Source organism: Somniosus microcephalus, chromosome 5 (assembly GCF_052327205.1).
Source record: "Somniosus microcephalus isolate GS21.2 chromosome 5, FLI_Smic_1.0, whole genome shotgun sequence".
Taxonomy (NCBI): domain Eukaryota; kingdom Metazoa; phylum Chordata; class Chondrichthyes; order Squaliformes; family Somniosidae; genus Somniosus; species Somniosus microcephalus.
In genome coordinates this window covers 58,418,863-58,440,290 of record NC_140991.1, presented here as the reverse complement: position 1 = coordinate 58,440,290, position 21,428 = coordinate 58,418,863, and the positions used below count along the sequence as shown (strand labels likewise).

The 21,428-nt window shown below is 42.6% G+C and overlaps 1 protein-coding gene across 3 annotated transcripts in view; it reads right to left on the bottom strand.

Annotated features, from left to right (window-relative positions):
• Positions 1-8,144: 8,144 nt before the first annotated feature.
• The window catches only part of arhgap12b (Rho GTPase activating protein 12b), a 248,580-nt gene continuing 235,296 nt past the window's right edge, over positions 8,145-21,428 (bottom strand). For all 3 annotated transcript variants that reach the window (XM_085987657.1, XM_085987656.1, XM_085987658.1), the window contains 2 exons: positions 13,693-13,798; positions 8,145-9,647 (listed from right to left, as the gene is read on the bottom strand). In XM_085987657.1, coding sequence (XP_085843783.1) covers positions 9,470-9,647; positions 13,693-13,798 — 284 coding nt within the window. In that variant the 3' untranslated portion in view covers positions 8,145-9,469. The remainder of the gene's footprint in view (positions 9,648-13,692; positions 13,799-21,428) is intronic.

The following is a 21,428-nucleotide window of genomic DNA, read 5'->3' as shown; positions in this document are numbered from 1 at the left end:
CTCTCCCTCCCCACCCTCTCTCCCCCCCCCACCCTCTCTCCCCCCCTCTCTCTCTCTCCCTCCCCCACTCTCTCTCTCCCCCTCTCCTCTCTCCCCTCTCCTCTCTCTTCCTCCCCCCCGCCCGCTCTCTCCCTCCCCCCATCCTCTCTCCCCTCCCCCGCCCTCTCTCTCTCCTCCCCTCCCCCCACCCTCTCTCTATCCACCCACCCTCTCTCTCCCCCCACCCTCTCTCTTCTTCCCCTCTCCTCCTTGCCCTCTCCTCTCTCCCTCCCTGCCCCTCTCCTCTCTCCCTCCCTGCCCCCTCTCCCTCTTTCTCTGTCTCTCTGACGTCTGTTCCCCTCTGCCGCTCTCAGTTTTTCTGCCGTTTTTTTGTCTGCAAGCTCGCCGGCCGCTCAGCTCTGTATGGAAATCATCTTGGCGCCGGTGCCCCGATTTGCTACTCCAGGCCCCGCCGTCCGCCCGCTCTCCGGGGCAAGGTAAGAGCCGGGCTCCGGCCCCACACCCACACCGCCAGGGATCAGCACCCAGGGAACCCGCCCGCTGCCCAACGTGAACAACAAAGACCCTCCTCACCTGTCACGGAATTGAAGTCTCCGAAAGCGGCCACGGTGCCCCGGGCCTCTTCTCCCGCGCATTCAGGAGCGCGGGGAAGAGAGAGAGAGAGAGACTGGGGGTGGAGAGTGAGATGCCGCCGTGCACCTGCTCCACGGAGCTCCGTGCCGCCACCAGCCGCACCAGCCTTTACTAAGATGGCGGCGGTAGCGACGCTCGGCTGAGGCCCGCCCCTCCAGCCTTCACAAAGATGGCGGCGATCGGGGGCCGCTTGTTGACTGGGGCCGGGAGGTGCCTAGCTCAGGCGTGGGTGCGGAGGAGAGGCCGAGGCTTCGGGTCCTACAAAAACGGTGAAAGGTAGGAAAATTATAGAGGTTAGAGAAAAGATGTACAAATTAATTAACTTTTTTAAAAAACAATTTGTGTTTTAAAAGCAACTTTTTTTTTTGCTGGAAATGTATATTTGAAAAGAAAGACGCAGAAAGCGGGAAAAAGAATGGAAGCAAGATGGCGGCTACTCACTTCGGTTCAGAACGATAAGGCCCGCCCACACACGCACCGATTGGTCAATCGTCCTGTCACCGAAGCGTAGGATTGGTCAATTGTCCTGTCACTCGACTCTAGGAGGGCCCGCCACGCAGCGATTGGTCGACCGTTGCGCTGCTCGACCGTACGATTGATCGACCTTAATGTCACTCTATGCTAATGAGCGGATAATGAGATGCTAATGAGCGGAATTTTGAACTTTTTTTGGATACTGCGGGTGCAATTTTTGTCTCCCTGAAACGTAAATACGCTTATGACCGTTCTGGAATCGTAAGCTTTCTTTTGATGTGACGCACGTGTAGGTACGCTCTATAACTTTAGAGTGTATAGCCGGACAGACACACCGAAGGACAGACAGATCTATCCTTTTATATATATATAGATAGATAGATGGGTATAAACACCAGTGTTAAAATAGCAGAGTGTGGGGTCTGGTGGAAGAGGGTTAAGTGTCCGTATGAGGACTTTGCTCATCATAATTCTACCCGCAGGATTTTAAAACAGGACCAGGATTGTAAAGCCCAGAACAGCATTTCTGGAGAGCAGACAGCAGCATGGTTCGTTGGCGAGTATTGGGATAGGAGCAACATCAGAACAGTAGCAAGCAAAATTCTGAGTGAAACCTGGAGATTGCTATCGATCAAAAACAAAATTTTACCATCAAAAGTATGACTTGTTGCTGATAATGGAACGCAAGGTTCCACGCTTAATAACCCAAGTCGCTAAACTTTGAGACGTCAAGTGTTGTTTAATTGTTTTTTTGGGGAGAGCAGGAGTAAAATGAAACCTTCTATGGAATAATATTTTAAAAAAATTAGACAGGACATTTTTCAAGATATGAACTGTTATTCTGTCCCAGTTTGATGTAAAAGTAAGTTTTCTTTGGAGGAGGTGAGCAAAAAAGACAAATTGGATGAATTCCATGCGATATGCCGACTAAATGCTTTATCTATTGGTGTTGAACTGAAATGTCTTTTATGGAATCGAAAGGTTCAGGGTGTGTCATGTGGGTGTTTAAATTGTTTATGGTGAGTGAAGTGTTTACTTTAGGGGGGTCCGAAGTGCTGACCTTCATAGCGCTGAATGCAGCACAGGTCCACTATTGGCAGCTTTCTCCGAACCCTTACCATATAGGAAAAGGGTCTGAATAACTTTGTTTCTTTATCAGATACAATTTTCTTTTTCCAGCTGAAGCTTCAAAATGTTGAATTATCTCCATTATAGTCTAGTCTCACAGGGGGAAAAATTCGTTATCACCCGGTTTGGGGCGCTAAATTTTAAAATCTTGAAAAATTAGCGTCGGCGCTAATGAATCTGAGGTTCCCCTAAATTGGCTGTTAGCCCTCCAGGAGAGAGCTGGATCGCTAAATCAAGTGCTAATGACGCTACATTAGGGTGCTACAGGGACGCTACCAGCAGATCGATAATGAATTTCAGGTGCTATGCAATCGGGAATGATCCTTCACACTGGCTCCTTCCAGCTCTTAAAGGGGAGGTTGCATCATTGTGCAGATCCTCATTATCAGCATTGCTGGCTGTGAGGGTGACCAATCAATCCCCTGATCGTAATGGTTGATCCCACTCCCAGGGAGAGAGCTCGTCGTTTCACGGATGAGGCATTGGTCGCGGGAGTGAGCAAAGGAGGGCAGTGCTGTTCCCGGACACTGGAAGGAGGCCATTGCCCCAGGTCTTCAGGGCAGTGTGGAGGGAAGTGGCCCAGGAGGTCTCGGCCAGTAGTGTGGGCGAACGCAGCCTGACAGTGCCGGAAGAAATTCAACGACCTCACTCGGGTGGTCAAGGTGAGTACATGCTTCAACAGGTCCTACATACCAGCATCTGAACCTCAGTCTGTACACACTGCACAAACCACCACACTCCCACCACGCATCTGCACCTACTTAAACTGGCATCCACATCTCACGCCTTGCCTGCAATCACAGCTATTCAACTACGGCAGGCATATCTACCAAACACATAGCTGGACTCTGACAGCAGCCTTCCACTAGCCCTGTTACTTCCACTGGGGAGACACTATGTAGGAGCACTAGATTAGGAAAAGGCAATGTAAAAAGGGCAAATAAGGGTTTGCACAAGGGCTTTTGTTGTATATATGTGGTTAATGATCGTGTATAAATTTATTATTGGAATGTTGCAGAAATGGTAATGTGTCTCATTTCAGCTTTGGGGTGTGGTATGGAATGAGAAATTGATGGAATGATGGGGACTGGATGAACAACCGGGAAGTGGCCTCGAATTCATTGGAACCGCAGCCTGATGAGGGGGTTATGGACCGCCCTTCCACAAGGCCGATGAAGTGGCTGGGCCCTCCGTCGCTGCTGCTCGTGCTTCCTCTTCCTCCTCCTCCCGAGGTGGTGCAGCTATGCCTGGTGGCAAGGGCTGTGCCCTCATGATGGCCAACTTGTACAGCATACAGCAGACGACGACGAAAAGAGACACCCGCTCAGCCGAGTACTGGAGGGCTCCTGCCGAACGGTCAAGGCAGCAGAACCGTTGCTTGAGCACTCTGATGGTCTGCTCAATGATGTTCCTGGTGGCAGCATATCTCTCATTTTATGAGTGTTAGGCACGAGTGTTGGGATTGCAGAGGGGAGTCATGAGCCAGGTGGAAAGCGAATAGCCCTAGTCTCCCAGCAACCATCCGCGAGCTTGATGTGGTGGCTGGAACACCGGTCTGGTGCAGGATGAAGGCATCGTGGCTGCTACCAGGATAGCAGGCACTGACGGTGAGTATGCGCTGTGTGTGGGCGCACATCAACTGCACATTGGTTGGTAGCCTTTGCGGTTACGGAATACCTCATGATTGTTATGAGGTGCCCACAAAGCGACATGGGTGCAATCAATGGCACCCTGCACCATGGGGAAGCCCGCTATCCTGGCAAATCCACATGCATGCTCGCGCTGCTTCTCTCTGCTCACGGGGAAGGAAATGTAGTCCCTTCTTCTGTAGAGAGCATCTGTGACCTTGCGGATGCAGCAACGGATGGCGAACTGCAATATGTTAGATATGTCTCCTGTTGCACACTGGAAGGTCCACTGGCATAGAAATTGAGGGCGATGGTGACCTTGACTGCCAGAGAGACGTGATGCTCCTGATGTGAGGCTCGCAGTCTGGCTGCAGGAGGTGGCAGAGCTCTGTGACCACGTCTTTGGTGAAGCAGAGCATTCTAAGATACTGCTCCTCAGTGAGATTGATGTAGGAGAAATGCTGCCGGAATCTTAGGCAGTCCCTCGGAACCGAAGATGACTTGCTTCCACATTAAAAATGAGTTCTCAGGTGACTGAGTTCAATGCGGGACCTACAGTCTCTGTCACAGGTGGGGCAGATGGTGGCTGAAGGGGCGGGTGGGTGGGGTGCTTGGGTTGACGTGCACTCCTTCCGCTGTTTGCGCTTGGCTTTCGCTTTCTCCCGACGAAGAGACTCGAGGTATTCAGCGCCTTCCCGGATGCTTCTCCTCCACTTTGTACAGTCTTGGGCCAGAGATTCCCAGGAGTCGGTGGGGATGTTACACTTTTTCAAGGAGGCTGCGAGGGTGTCCTTGAAGCATTTCCTCTGCCCACCTGGGGCTCTCTTGCTATGCCGGAGCTCCGAGTAGAGCGCTTGTTTTGGGAGTCTCGTATCGGGCCATCGGAGCTGATCGAGCATGGTCAAAGCTTCGATGCTGGCCTGAGCGAGAACACCGACGTTGGTGCACCTAGCCTGCCAATGGATTTGCAGGATCTTGCGGAGGCAGCGTTAATGGTACCTCTCCAGTGCTTTGAGGTGCCTGCTGTACATGGTCCATGTCTCTGGGGCATACAGGAGGGCGGGTATTACTACTGCTCTATAGACCATGAGCTTGATGCCGGGTTTGAGGTTCTGGTCTTCAAACACTTTCTTCCTCAGGCTGCACTGGCACACTGAAGGCGGTGTTGGACTTCGTTATCGACACCTGCCCTTGTTGACAGTAGGCTCCCAAGGTATGGAAAGCGGTCCACGTTGTCCAAGGCCTTGTCATGGATTTTGATAATCAGAGGGCAGTACTGTGTGGCGGGGGAGGTTGGTAGAGGACTTTTGTCTTACGGATGTTTAGTGTAAGGCATGAATTATGGACATGTTGCACTATCAAATGTAACCCAAATGAAAGTGATAAATTTTTCTCAGCCAGAATACTCCAAGTTGAAAACACTCAAAACGCCTGTTTGCCTATGTCAAACTGACAAGGCAGCATTCTTTGCCAACACCTTTATATAGCGCTCCTCCAACTGCCTTCTGCCTCCTCTACCTCGCGTTGCTAACGGCAGGCGCTCAAGCAGGGGATGAGAGTGAATTTGGAATTTCAGAGCCGGGGCACTGTGCACCCGGATGATGTCACGATCTCCGGGCGCAGGGGATTGTGGCGCTAGTGGTTACCGCTGCCGCAAACCTGCACCTCAATTTCATGAAAAAAACTTGCATTTATGACCACCGGACGTCTCAAAGCGCTTTACACCCAATGAAGTACTTTTGAAGTGGAGTCACTGTTGTAATGTGGGAAACGTGGCAGCCAATTTGCACACAGCAAGCTCCCACAAGCAGCAATGTGAAAATGACAAGATCATCTGTTTTTGTTATGTTGGTTGAGGGAGAAATATTGGCCAGGACACCGGGGATAACTCTCCTGCTCTTCTTCGAAACAGTGCCATGGGATCTTTTACGTCCGAGAGAGCAGATGGGGCCTCAGTTTAACATCTCATCCGAAAGACGGCACCTCCGACAGTGCAGCACTCTCTCAACACTGCAACTGGAGTGTCAACCTAGCTTTATGTGCGCAAGTCCCTGGAGTGGGGCTTGAACCCACAACCTTCTGACGCAGAGGCGAGTGTGCGATCAACTGAGCCACAGCTGACACTAAAACAGCATGTAAAATATCCATTTAAAAAATCTAAAATTAACTTTGTTTGTACCCAGACTTCATCTCTCCACTAGAATTTTAAGTGGACTAATAGTTTCTTTCACACTTTATTGCATATATATTTGAAAAATTGTTAGTTTCAAATGGGTGTCAGCATTCTTGCATTCAATGTTTTTCTTGGATTAATATTTTTTTCACAAGCGTATTTAAATAGGTGGATGACAAATTATTAATGCTTTTCAAAACCATTTTCTTTAAATATTCTTTGAAGAGAAAAGTCTAAGAGGAGCACTTATTGTTTAAAGTACACTTTATAGATTAGTCTAAGCAGGCCTTTCTTTTGACATTTTAATGAAAACAGTTACGTTTCTTACCACAAGTTGGTCTTCCTTTGCTGCTAGGCTAATCCAGCAACATCATAAATGAACATTTTGGAATGACTTCACTGCAGGCAGCCGGGACGGAAAGGCGTGGGGCTTGCCATCAAACCAGCCCGAGAACCTCTGGGCTCTGGGATACTGCACCATTGACCGGGGATGCATATTTCTAGGTAGTTAGTGTGGTTTTCTGGGGTTGCAAAGCTTCAGATTGGTTCTCAGATCAGTCTAAAGTTATATTTCTTAAGATACTCTGGGAAGTACTGGGACACTGAACAAAAACTACTCCCATCTAGACGTTCCTTCCCCTTTAAAGGTAATTAGCAAGATCCTAATGAGTTTGATTGGGAACAAATGAAGCTGGCCACATGTGGACCACCGTGTCCATGCCACAAAATTGGAATCAAGTATTTCTGTGTTCTGGATGATTGAAAGAAACATCTTTGCACTTATCCAGCTATAGATAAACCTTTCTCTTGCACTTTTTTGAATGCCCCTTCAATTCAAGAGCTGCAGATAAATTCCTTAAATAATTTAGCTTGGATGTCAAATGGAAAATGGCAGTTCTAGACTCGGGCAGTATTCTGCTGACAACAGAAATGGAAGGCAACAGTGCCAGATTCAAGCACCATCACAAGCTTCTTGTAGCTCAAGGTGTAAATGCACCATTTCTTCTGGTTAATTTTTTTCTTTAGGTAAAGAAATAGTGCTACCCCAATAGTGTGATAAATGTAGTCATAGTCTAGTCTTTCTGAAATCCTAGTTTAAGGAGATGGTTACAGAAAGACAGGGGCAACTTGGCACCTTACACAGTTCAGTAAGTGGCAGTACTTTCATATGGGCTTGCAAGTATGTATGGCCTTTTGTTATTGCCATGAACATCTGCCCACATAATCTAGAACACTGGAGGGGGAGGGGAAGACAGAAGAAGAAAAATTCAGCACTGACACAAGTTTTAATGTCAATGTTGGAAAAGACGATACAACAGGATTGAGGTTATGTCACGAGGGATGCTTTCGCATTTTATCACAGGAATCTCCTTAAGGGGCGACATGCTTCTAATCCTGACGTGCCCTGGGTCATTCTGGGAGATAGGATTTGACAAACAATGCATTGTTTCTGATTCTGAACAGTAAGTGTGAAATACTTATGTCCTCAAGAGTCCTGAAACCCATTCTTATGCAGTGTTCAGCTCCAGAAATATTTTAACATGGATTTTTAGGCAGAAATTGAGTTCCGTTGATAGCTAATACCCTCTTTCAATGTTAGGGTTACAGATTTTAACTAGCAGTTGGATAAGCCATGCTACCTTAAATCAAATCATTGAGAGCAGATTCTGGTTACTAGACAGGAGATGTTAATTAATGCGAGACAACACATTTTTTTTTTACACCCACCAGTTTTGGGAAATTATTTTAGATTTTGAAAAGATGCAGTTTGAAAAAAAAAATTCAGAACAAATCTTGACAGAGTGGTTAAATTAATGTTAAAAGGCAGATTGCATTGAGGAAAAAAATCATATATATTTGTTTTCAAGATGTGCATGACGCCAACAAGGCTGAATTTATTGCCTATCCTTAGTTGCCACAAGGTAATTGTGGGCCTTCTTGATATTTGTACAACTCCTATTAGATTCACAATTTCTAATGGTGGGATTTGAACTCATGATCTCTGGGTTGCTAATCCAGTACCAGAACCAGTACACTAACTGTACCTATACAAATACACTTGTAAGCAAATACATTCAACATTCAGAAATAAATAAACTGAAAGAGAGTTTCTTGTCATTTTGTTTTAATTTTTGATTAGACATAGCATATTGCCATACAGCAGTTAGTTTAAAAAAATACATTCAAAAAATCTTCAGATCATGTGCCCAGAAACAGGTAGTATTCCAAAGAAACCTGTTTATACAACCAGTCCACATCATTAAAATGGGAAAATTCAATTTAGCATCAAGTGAATCTGCTTTAATACCCATCAGTGCATACATGAAATTTTATTAAATGTTAGCACTTACTGTACAATAAATTGCTAAGCAGATTTTTTCAAATTTTGTCTGTACATTTTAAATAAACAGCTTTTGTTGTAGTGCACCTAGAAAGCACAAGCCTACACAATACTTTCCAGTACCATTTGAAATACAAACGGTTAAGATTTGCCCTGCATTGAAATTACCAATAGCTAAAAAGTGCACGCAGCTTCTTAGTATACCTAAGAATAGCCCCCTGTGTTGCCTGTCATAAAATACCCCGAAAAAGCTCTTAGTACTGATCTTAGCTGGTACGCTGACCAGCAACTGAATATTACAAGTTGGCAAAATTTGATTAGAAAATGTTACTGTATGAAAAACATACTTTGTTAAGGAACTATACACAGACTATATATACATTGGTTGAGGGCATGTTATTTTAACATATTATACTCTTTGTTCATTCATACATCACTAGTGTTCTGAAACACTGGGTGTGATCATATGACCTCTGTATTAACAGTAGGTTGAGGGAACAGCAAGTGTAGGATTGCTTTTAGTCCATATTCATCAACCGGGAAGAATCAACATTAACACTTTAGCTTTTGCCTTTCGAGTAAACCTGTAAAAAATAAATTACACAAAATCTGGCCACGCTTCTGTATGGACTCAGCAACGATATACAGTATTAGAACTTCTGCTATATCGAACAGCAGAAAAGGCTGTAAGTGAGGTTTGCCAACTATATGTAGGAAATAGAAATTTCCTAAAAATATCTACACATGTACAGAAGAGTACTGCTAAGTCCCTCAGGCAAATATTGTTGCAAAAGAACCCAGTGTATATAACTACAGTATACTTAAGTCTCTACACTTTGTTATAACCAGGTAACATGCTTCCCTGCATCTATCTGTACTATACTTTATGCAAAACTTCTGCAGCAGTGCCACCTGCTTTCAAGAATGATAACCACTGAAAAAAATACAGATCGTTTTAAAAACCAGAGGAAAACAAGTGCAAAGTTTACCATTTTCTGGTTGACTCAAGGTACAAAAAACACTTAAAATATAATATTTCCCCCCCCCCGAAAGTGGGTTTTGGTAGATTTGCATTTCACTTGTACATTTTTTTCAACTGCGTCCAAATATGGTATCATACTCTGATAAGATCAACTCCACAATCTGATTCTGGTATACCATGTGAACTGCAATATTGCCCGTCTCTTTCTCTGGCCTCAGAAGGGTGGGCCCAAATACTATGGCAACACTTTGAGTGGTCATTCGGTTTACCTCGCCACAAGCAATAACCCTAGAGAGAAAGTGAAAAAAGTTCTTCAAGAAACAAGCAGTCACCTACACATTGAAACATTACAGTTACTAATAATTGGGTCTCACTTAAATGTACAAAATAGAATGTCCAATTTACTGATGGAATAAAAGCACCCCAAATGTTAGCCTTTGTCTTTCAAATGCCAATTAACCTGTTGTGCATTTCCAGTAATTTATGTTTTTCTTTTACCTCTAGCTTAACGATGAATGTGGCTGCCACATAGAACATTTAAGTGGCTTTACAAATCTGTGTAAAAATGTTGCACTGGTGCATGATGCTCTTTTGAGGTAGGATTTAAGGCACATTGTTGGGGCATAGTATAAAGGAGCTTAACTCTGCATCATACATGTACTATGGCTGACCTAGGAGTGCTTTATTTTGAAAATGGGTGCCTGAAATGAGAAAATATTTCATTTCCCAGTGTTATTAACTCAGTAAGTCTAACAAACTGGAGCAGCCCATCACCAACACTGTTACTGATGACAATCCCAGTTATGTTCAATCAATTGTTGGGTGAGAAAATGACTTGCACCAGAAATAATATTGGGTCAGATTTTGCTGAAAAAAATAACGGCATTATTAATGCGCAAATCGGCCAGCAACTTGTAGCGAGGAAGAGACATCCCGTGAATTGCGAATCGTCACAAGTTGCTGGCCAATTTGTGCTGCTCCGCTGTTAGCTTTGCGAAAACAGCATCATGCGCTTAACCTTCATGTGATTTTCATGAAGTTGCTGCATTTGCACATTAATTGCCCATGAAACGCGCCATAGAAATTTAAGTCTCGTAATTACTAGTGTAAGTACCCTTTTTACAACGCGATAATTGTTAATGACTGCCAATCAACCTCTCTTGCACAGAAAGTAAAGAATTTTAAGTGCGGCATCTCATTCCTTCAGCTTGTGAATTGTTTTAGGAGAGTTAAAAATGTCAAATGTAATTTTTTTAATTCATTCATGGGATTTGGGCGTCGCTGGCAAGGCCAGCATTTATTGCTCATCCCTAATTGCCTTTGAGAAGGTGGTGGTGAGCCGCCTTGGGACGTTTTACTACGTTAAAGGCGCTTTATAAATACAAGTTGTTGTTGTTGGTGAGCCGCCGCCGCAAAATTATTTTTCCCACTTTCCCTTTCTGTCTCTTTTCTCTCTCTCTCTCTCTTAATCCAGTCTTTCTTTCCCTCCCTTTATGTCTGTACCTGATTTCATATTGAATTCGCCCACTCTAATTCACTCTCCTTCTCAATCCTTCCTCCATTTGTTGTTCACCAAGGTCCCAGATGCCCTGTTGCCCTCAATGCGCTGTTATCAGCTCGCACTTACGGCAACTTTGTGGGCAATAAATTTAAAAACCTAAACGTGCATAATTAAGTCTAACTAACGGGGCACGCCACGAGATACTCTGTTCCAGCAAAATTTGACCCAGAGTGTAACATTATTGTTTGCACTCAGAGATTGACATTTAACAAAGTATTGGATATTTTACAGAAGCAAAATGGTTTTAAATATATGGAATGTTTAAGACAGGGATTTACTTTCACTCAAAATACAATTACCAGACAAGGTTAACAGCTACTAAAGTTATACACAATGTCCTGGAATTTGCGGTTGTAATGATGGCGAAACTGTCAGCATTCACCGTCATTACTCTGTGAAACTGACAGCAACTTCTGACATCCAAACATCCCGAAGTTAAAGGCGGAAATCCCGAAGTTGCTGTCAGTGATTCCCTGCTCCTCCACAGGGTGCGCTGTTGAAGTCCCCGCAGACAGTAATCTTTAGAAATCACTTGAACTGATGTGAACTGCCCCTTTTACACAGTAATACCACTGTTAAAAACCCCAGAAAAAATTAAGCCTGGTTAAATGAGGTGCAACTGAGTTTTTAATGACATACTAAATCATAACTACTGCTACCACCACCTCTGGCTCTGAAAAACTAATTTTATATTTGTGGAATGTCAAATTTTTTTATGATAAAAATTCCATAGGTTTTTAATATAATAAAAATATTTTTTAAAAGTTTGTTTATAATATTTCAGCTTCTACCTTAATCCCATGTGCATGTCCCAAAGTAAAAGGCAAACTAATGGGACTAAAGGTGGACAAGTCCCCTGGACCCGATGGCCTGCAACTTAGGGTCTTAAAAGAGGTGGCTGCAGAGATAGTGAATGCGTTGGTTGTAATCTACCAAAATTCCCTGGATTCTGGAGAGGTCCCAGCGGACTGGAAAACCGCAAATGTAACGCCCCTATTTAAGAAAGGAAGGAGACAGAAAGCAGGCAACTATAGACCAGTTAGCCTAACATCTATCATTAGGAAAATGCTGGAGTCCATCATTAAGGAAGTGGTAGCATGACATTTAGAAAATTATAATACAGTCAAGCAGAGTCAGCATGGTTTTATGAAAGGGAAATGTTTGACAAATTTTCTGGAGTTCTTTGAGGATGTAACAAGCAGGGTGGATAAAGGGGAACCAGTAGATGTAGTGTATTTGGATTTCCAGAAGGCATTCGATAAGGTGCCACATAAAAGGTTACTGCACAAGATAAGAGCTCACGGGGTTGGGGGTAATATATTAGCATGGATAGAGGATTGGCTAACTAACAGAAAACAGAGAGTTGGGATAAATGGGTCATTTTCAGGTTGGCAAACTGTAACTAGTGGGTGCTGCAGGGATCAGTGCTGGGGCCTCAACTATTTACAATCTATATTAATGACTTGGATGAAGGGACAGAGTGTAATATAGTCAAATTTGCTGATGATACAAAGATAGGTGGGAAAGCAAATTGTGTGGAGGACGCAAAGAATCTCCAAAGGGATATAGATAGGCTAAGTGAGCGGGCAAAAATCTGGCAGATGGAATATAATGTGGGAAAATGCGAGGTTATCCACTTTGGTAGGAAAAATAAAAAAACAAATTATTTAAATGGAGAGATTACAAAATGCTGAGGTACAAAGAGATCTGGGGGTCCTTGTACATGAATCACAAAAAGTTAGCATGCAGGTGCAGTAAGTAATTAGGAAGGCAAATGGAATGTTGGCCTTTATTGTAAATGGAATGGAGTATAAAAAGCAGGGAAGCCCTGTTACAACTGTACAGGGCATTGGTGAGACCACACTTGGGAGTACTGTGTACAGTTTTGGTCGCCTTATTTAAGGAAGGATATACTTGCATTGGAGGCAGTTCAGAGAAGGTTCATGAGGTTGATTCCAGAGATGAAGGGGTTGTCTTATGAATAAAGGTTGAGCTGGTTGGGCCTATACTCATTGGAGTTTAGAAGAATGAGAGGGGATCTTATTGAAACATAAGATTCTGAAGGGACTTGACAGGGTAGATGCAGAGAGGATGTTTCCCCTCGTGGGGGAATCTAGAAGTAGGGGGCATAATTTCAGAATAAGGGGGCACCCATTTAAAACGGAAATGAGGAATTTCTTCTCTCAGAGGGTCGTGAATCTTTGGAATTCTCTTCCCCAGAGAGCTGTGGAGGCTGAGTCATTGAATATATTTAAGGTAGAGATAGACAGATTTTTGAATGGTAAGGGAGTGAAGGGTTATGGGGAGTGGGCAGGGAAGTGGAGTTGAGGCCAAGATCAGATCAGCCATGATCTTATTGAATGGCGGAGCAGGCGCAAGGGGCCAAATGACCTACTCCTGCTCCTACGTCTTGTGTTCTTAAGTAATCTTTATTTCGCTCTCTGTAAAATTTATAAAAAGTGAAGGATAATCAGTGTATTTTAGTTCCTGGTTTGCTCTCAGAGAATTCTTCAATGTGATTGGCTGCTTAGCCTGCTTGATGACATCACTGTTGCAGGATGCCAGCGATCCCCTAGAGTTGGCACCAGAATCAAATTAATGCCAGCAAGGTGAAATTGACAAAACAGAGATCGCTAGATCTTTGTGGGCAACTTTCTTCGAGCGCAGTCATTTTACCGCTGACCGCAAAATCTGGGCCATTATTTCCCTTTTATCAGAGCTACGTACTACCATAAGAAAATTTATCACAGATAAGAATTAATTCACACTTACATGACAAGGTGCTTGAATAGAATTTGCATAGTATCATGGTTCGGTTTAGGTAATTGCCTGATTAATTCATTAATACCCTGAATGCGGTACTTGTAGTCTGGAGTTTCTGAAAGACATTAAATACAATTGGTTTAATGCTTGCCTTTAAATATATGTATAAATATACATATGAAGACTAATTATCTTCTGCAATAAAACTTACTGTATTAACCTGTGATCAGAGTGGGCCAGAATGATGTCTAGTTATTAAGCAAAAGTGGCTTTGTAGATTAAAGAATTGGAATGCCATTCCAACCTCTTTTGTAATCACTAGTTGTCACCAAGGTTTATTACAATGCAAACAGAAGTAAAGGAAAATTAACTAAAAAAAGTTCTGATGAACAGTATCTACTTAAAACATGAACTTGATTTTTCTCTTCACAGATGCTGACTGACTTGCTTTGCATTTCCAGCATTTTCTGTTTTTAACAAAAATTAACTGTGCCGTCTGCTAGATTTTACACTGTACAAGTTTGCTGACTGCCTAAGCAGCCAAGATTATAGAACAAGATTTATAACTGCAGTTTTTTCAAAATTCATTCTTGGGATGTGGGTGCCGCTGGCAAGGCTGGCATTTATTGCCCATCTCCAGTTGCCCGTGGGAAGGTGGTGATGAAGCTTCTTCTTGAATTGCTGCAGTCCGTGTGGTGAAGGTGCTTCCACAATGCTGTTAGGTAGAGAATTCCAGGATTTTGATCCAACGACAATGAAGAAACAGTGACGTGTGACATGGATGTGATGGTGTTCCCATGCACATGCTGTCCGTGTCCTTCTGAGTGGTGGAGGTCATGGGTTTAAGGAGATGTTGTCAAAGAAGCCTCGACGACTTGCAGCAGTGCACCCTGTAGATAGTACACACTGCAGCCACGGTACGCCGATGGTAGAGGGAGTCGATGTTTAAGCCAGTGGATGGGGTGCAGATCAAGCGGGCTGTTTTGTCCTGGATAGTGTTGAGCTTCTTGAGTGTTGTTGGAGCTGCGCCCATCCAGGAAAGTAGAGCGTATTGTATCACACTCCTGATTTGTGCCTTGTAAGTGGTAGAGGGGCTTTGGGTAGTCAAGGGGGAGGTGGTTATGTTCTCTCTTGTTTGAGATCGTCAATTGCCTGACATTTGTGTGGCCTGAATGCTACTTGCCACATATCAGCCCAAATCTGGATGCTGTCCAGTTTTTGCAGCATGTGTGCCTGCTTCATTATCTAAAAAATTGTGAATGGAGCTGAACCACTCCAATCATCAGCCAACAGCCACACTTATGACGTTATGATGGAGCAAAGGTCATTGATGAAACAGCTGAAGATAATTGGGCACTGCTGGAGGTGCCATCTTTTGGATGATTCTTTATCTGCTTGCTCAGATGGACATAAAAGATCCCAAAGAAGACAGGGGAGTTTTCCCAATGTCCGAGCCAATATTTATGTCTCAACCAATGCCACTAAAAACAGATTGTCTGGTCATTTTTCTCCTGGCTATTTGTGGGACCTTGGTGCTTGCAAATTGGATGCTTTATTTGCCTACATTACCATAGCACTACACTTCAAAAGTACCTCATTGGCTGTGAAATGTTTCTGGGACCATCTGAGCATGTGAAGGCACTATATATGCAAGTCCTGTCCTTTCTCAGAAGTCAGACATTTACTACATTACATTTTTAATACTATATATATTTCTCCAAATACATATACCCGAAAAACTGGCAGAATCAGTCCGTCCCTGAAAAAATACATAAGTGTTAAAAGTGGCACTGGATTTACAGCTTCAAAACCACCCTGTCATTCTGGTTGAAGGATGATCTGTGGACAGTGAGAAGCAAACAGTAGAGAACATGAATGGAGATTAAAAACTACATAAAATAAATATACCATGAAGTTTAAAACTGATTAATTTCACAAAAAAGGAGGCCATGAATTGTTATTTAATTTTTTTAGGGTTTTTTAATATTGACTGATATTTATGATTTTTTTCTGTCAATCAGGTTCAAAAGTTAAGAGTGGAAGAGGTTATAAATCTGTTGCAGCCTAAAACAAATTGCTTGAAGGAACACGAGACAAAATCAAAAATATTGGAATGTTGCAAATGCCACTCTGTGGCTGAATTGTGCAACTACAAGCTGTTGGGAAAATGGCTGATTGTATCAATGTGAAATGACAAAACACTGTCAAGCAAATCTGTTGTCATCCCACAAACAGCCTTACTGGTTAATCATAGAAATTTACAGTACAGAAGGAGGCCATTCGACCCATCGTGTCTGTGCCGGTTAAAATGCTGTTCTTGTAGGATTATCCCCAAGGTTATCCTCCTTATCTTTGAATGCTTTAAAAAAAATAAACTTCTTGGTTATACCACTTCCATAAAAGATCAACATTGTTTTACAAATTTGAGATATTACTATTGTAATAATTTTGCTCTCAAGTCCTAACGAAAAGCTACAATTCCTGAGTTTTTTTATTGGTAAATGACAAATGTTAGGAAATTAACTGAAACCATTTAATATTTAAAAAAATATATATCTATTTTAATTTAAGAAAGCAGTTTTGGCCAATTAAACATGATCACATAGTTTAAAATCATTCATAGTTCACTCTATTTTCTCCCTAGACAATGTAATAGGATAGGCAGGTAACACTTCTTGGCCTTCATAAGAGCTGCTCTAGACTGGCTACTGGTACACAAAACAGAAATCTACTAAGTGTTTCTGGTTAATTGCTTTTCTTTGCTGTAGGGAAGCTTGCTTCTGGTCAGCACTTCTCCACAGTATGATCAGAAACTCAACAGGGTGGGGCTAATCAAGGGTGAAACATCAGCATGCCATCATTCAATGATGCTGCGTGTGTGTGTGTGTGTGTGTTGTTGCTGTAACTTGCTGGACTCATTACAGATGATGCCTTCAGTAGATGCCATGTTCATTTTATTTATTGAACAGAATCATTGACACAATCTGGGCTGGGATGTTAAAAGCCCCAAATATCAATTACAAATATGTTTTCAGTGATTCAAAGACTTAAAAATATTCACTGAATTATCCTCATTAGTGTCCAAAATGTGAATGCTGCAAATGAGGGTACTGACTGCACTCAATTATTAACTGCCTGCAGCTCCAGGGAACTCTTTCCTCCCTGATCTGAGCAATTTATTTTGATGCTTTAAAGATCAAAATTAAGCTCAAGAAATCCTGATACAATAATAATGCTGCTGAGGTGACTGAAGTATTATAAACATTATATTACTAAAATATACACTCTTAATTTTTTTTTAACAAGGTTTAAACACCACCTCTGTTGTCCTTTTTGGAAAATGTTGTAAACTGTAAGATTTCCATATCTCGATTTAGTCATGGTAATCATAAGATCACAAAGTAGATTCAGATGAGGATGGCTATCTATTCTTCCCAGCTCATCTTCACCACATCATCCAACTATTTAAAAAAATGATTTCAGGGTTTTGGACTCCACTACCCTACCCAGAAGTCTATTCCATGTGCTGATCACTTTGAGATGAAAGACTTTCTGAAATTAGTCCTAAATTGGGCTCTCACTAGTTTGACCCTGTACTCCCTTGTACAACTTAAGTTTCAACTTGGAAGCAGTGTGCCACACTCACCTTGTCCACACTGTTTACTATCTTGTACAACTTTATGACGACCCCTTACAACACTGAATAGTCCAAGTTTCTCCAGTTTTGACTTATCAGTCCTCTGATGCTGGGGATCAACCTTGAGGCTATTTTCTGAACCATCTCCAGAACTTGAATGTGTTGAATGGCCAGTACACAAAATATAGTTTGCCACACATCATATAGTTTGAGTATGGCATCCTCCCACTTATACTCTAATGATTGGCTATATAGCTCAGCATACTACTACTTTATTGATCGCTACACTGCACTGCATGTTAAATGCTAAATCTACTAACCTACCCAGATTTCTTCAAACTTCACCTCCTCCACTCAGCCATCAAGTATATCACCTACTTTTGCTTCTTACTTGCAAAATTTTACACTTAGATGTGTTAAATTTCATTTGCCACATGTCCACTCACTTACTATATAGATTTGTACCAAAGGCGAGAAATTTACATCCAGTTCAGGACGAAATGTGGGGGTACGGAGGTGTCATTTTATATGCAGATTATATCTAACCTGATGACCTGTCTTATACTGAAATCAACACTGGGAGCCCAGGTTGACGTCAGGACTTGGGAGGAACAGAGTGGAACAACAGCTGACAGCAACAGCTGATAGAAATATGCTAGTTGAAATGAGAGAGATGTATTTGTGGATTCCAGCTGACACAAAGGTGGTAATTCTGGGTTGTAATCTTAACCCTTACCTTAAATCAAGGGCAAGGATTTGTTTTGTGTGAAGTTGGTAGGGGCGGAGGTTGTCTTATATGTGGGTCGCTTCATTAGCAAATATACAGTCCCATATTTTGTTCAACTTCTTCTGTAGGTATTTCCTTTTCTCTTTGATCTACCTTCCCTAGTTTGTCTACTTTTTCCAATATTTTAATTTTAAATTATTTCTTCCTTGTGCTAAACCGGTTTTTAACTTCCTTACTTATTTTCCTTTTAGAATTTAATATTTTTCTCCTGCGCCTCTGTGGACCTACATCTTTAAATATTGGTCACTGATTGGCTGGAAACTGGCACCAGAGACCAGTTTTTCCTGTAAATCGAATACCAGGATTAAAGTTTGTCCTGGTCTAGTCATAAGAACATTAGAAATAGGAGCAGGAGTAGGCCAATCGGCCCCTCGAGCCTGCTCCGCCATTCAATAAGATCATGGCTGATCTGATCCTAACCGCCAATCCACTATCACAGAACCATCTCCTGAATCTAACAGAATTAGACACACGAAATAGGCGCAGGATCAGGCTACACGAGCCCTGGGCCCGCTCCGCTACCCACAGGGCCATGACCGATCCGAACCTAGACTCATGTCCAAATTCCTGCCCGCTCCCCGTAACCCTTAATTCCCTTTACTTCCAGGAAACTGTCTATTTCTGTTTTAAATTTATGTAATGATGTAGCTTCTACAGCTTTTTGGGGCAGCATATTCCATGGACCTATCACCCTCTGAGTGAAGTAGTTCCTCCTCATCTCAGTTTTGAAAGAGCAGCCCCTTATTCTAAGACTATGCCCCCTAGTTCTAGTTTCACCCATCATCGGGAACATCCTCCCCGCATCCACCCGATCCAACCCCTTCACAATCTTATATGTTTCAATAAGATCACCTCTCATTCTTCTGAACTCCAATGAGTAGAGTCCCAATCTACTCAACCTCTCCTCATATGTCCATCCCCTCATCCCCGGGATTAACCGAGTGAACCTTCTTTGTACTGACTCGAGAGCAAGTATGTCTTTTCTTAAGTATGGACACCAAAACTGTATGCAGTATTCCAGGTGCGGTCTCACCAATACCTTGTACAACTGAAGCAATACCTCCCTATTATTATATTCTATCCCCCTAGCAATGAAAGCCAACATTCCATTTGCTTTCTTAATCACTTGCTGCACCTGCATACTAACCTTTTGAGTTTCGTGCACCAGGACCCCCAGATCCCTTTGTACTTCAGTACTTTCCAGTTTCTTGCCATTAAGATAATAACTTGCTCTACGATTTTTCCTGCCAAAGTGCATAACCTCACACTTTCCAGTATTGTATTCCATCTGCCAAATCTCTGCCCACTTACTTAGCCTGTCTATGTCCCCTTGCAGGTTTTTTATGTCCTGCTCACTCACTACTTTCCCTCCCATCTTAGTATCATCTGCAAACTTTGATATGTTACACTCGGTCCCCTCCTCCAAATCGTTAATATAGATTGTAAAGAGTTGGGGACCCAGCACTGACCCCTGCGGAACACCACTAGTTACTGATTGCCAGTCTGAGAATGAACCATTTATCCCAACTCTCTGCCTTCTGTTAGATAGCCAATCCTCTATCCATGCCAGAATATTACCCCCAATCCCGTGATTTTTTATCTTAAGCAATAATCTTCTGTGTGGCACCTTGTCAAATGCCTTTTTGAAGTCTAAATACACTACGTCCACTGGTTCCCCTTTATCCACCCTATATGTTACTTCCTCAAAGAACTCCAGCAAATTTGTCAAACATGACTTCCCCTTCATAAAACCATGCTGACTTTGTCCTATTAAATGATGATTATCCAAATGTCCTGTTACTGTCTCCTTAATAATGGACTCCAAAATTTTACCTACCACAGATGTTAGGCTAACCGGTCTATAGTTTCCAGCCTTCTGTCTACTGCCCTTTTTAAATAAGGGTGTTACATTAGCAGTTTTCCCAGTCTACCGGGACCTTTGCTGAGTCCAGGGAGTTTTGGAAAATTATTACCAATGCATCCACAATCCCTACCGCCACTTCCCTCAAGACCCTAGGATGTAAGCCATCAGGTCCAGGTGATTTATCCGCCTTGAGTCCTATTATTTTACCGAGTACCACTTCCTTAGTGATTTTGATCATGTTTAGCTCCTCCCCCCCTTTAGCCCCCCGTTTGTCCAGTGTTGGGATATTCTTAGTGTCCTCTACTGTAAAGACTGATACAAAATATTCAGTGTTTTTGCCATCTCCATATTTCCCACCATTAATTTCCCGGTCTCATCCTCTAAGGGACCAACATTTACTGTAGCCACCCTTTTTCTTTTTATATAACTATAAAAACTCTTACTATCTGTTTTTATATTTTTTGCTAATTTACTTTCATAATCTATCTTCCCTTTCTTAATCAATCTTTTTGTTATTTTTTGCTGTCTTTTAAAGTTTTCCCAATCCTCTATCCTCCCACTAGATTTGGCTACCTTATATGCCCTTGTTTTTAGTCGAATACTATCCTTAATTTCTTTACTTAGTCACGGATGGCTGTCTTTTCTTTTACACCCTTTTCTTCTCAGTGGAATATATATTTTTTGGAAGTTGTAAAATAACTCCTTAAATGTACATCACTGATCATGTATCGTCTTACCCTTTAATCTATTTTCCCAATCCACTCTACTCAATTCCACTCTCATACCTTCATAGTCTCCTTTATTCAAGCTTAGCACGCTTGTTTGAGATCCAACCTTCTCACCCTCTAATTGAATATGGAATTCAACCATGTTATGGTCACTCATTCCAAGGGGATCCTTTACTAGGACATTTTTAATTAATCCTGTCTCGTTACACAGGACCAGATCTAAGGTTGCTTGCCCCCTGGTCGGTTCAGTTACATACTGCTCAAGGAACCCATCCCTAATACACTCAATGAACTCATCCTCAAGGCAGCCCTGCCCAATTTGATTTGTCCAATTAATATGATAGTTAAAATCCCCCATAATTATAGATGTTCCCTTATTACAAGCCTCAACTATTTCCTGATTGATACTCCGTCCAACAGAGTTGCAACTGTTCGGAGGCCTATAGACTACGCCCACTAGTGTTTTTTTCCCCTTATTATTCCTTACCTCCACCCAAACTGTTTCATTATCCTGATCTTTTGACCCAATATCATTTCTCTGTATTACAGTGATTCCTTCCTTTATTAACATAGCCACCCCACCTCCCCTTCCTTCCTGCCTGTCCTTCCTGATCGTTAAATAACCTGGTATGTTTAATTCCCAGGCATCGTCACCCTGCAGCCATGTTTCTGTAATGGCCACAAGATCATACCCATATGTAGTTATTTGTGCCATTAACTCGTCTATTT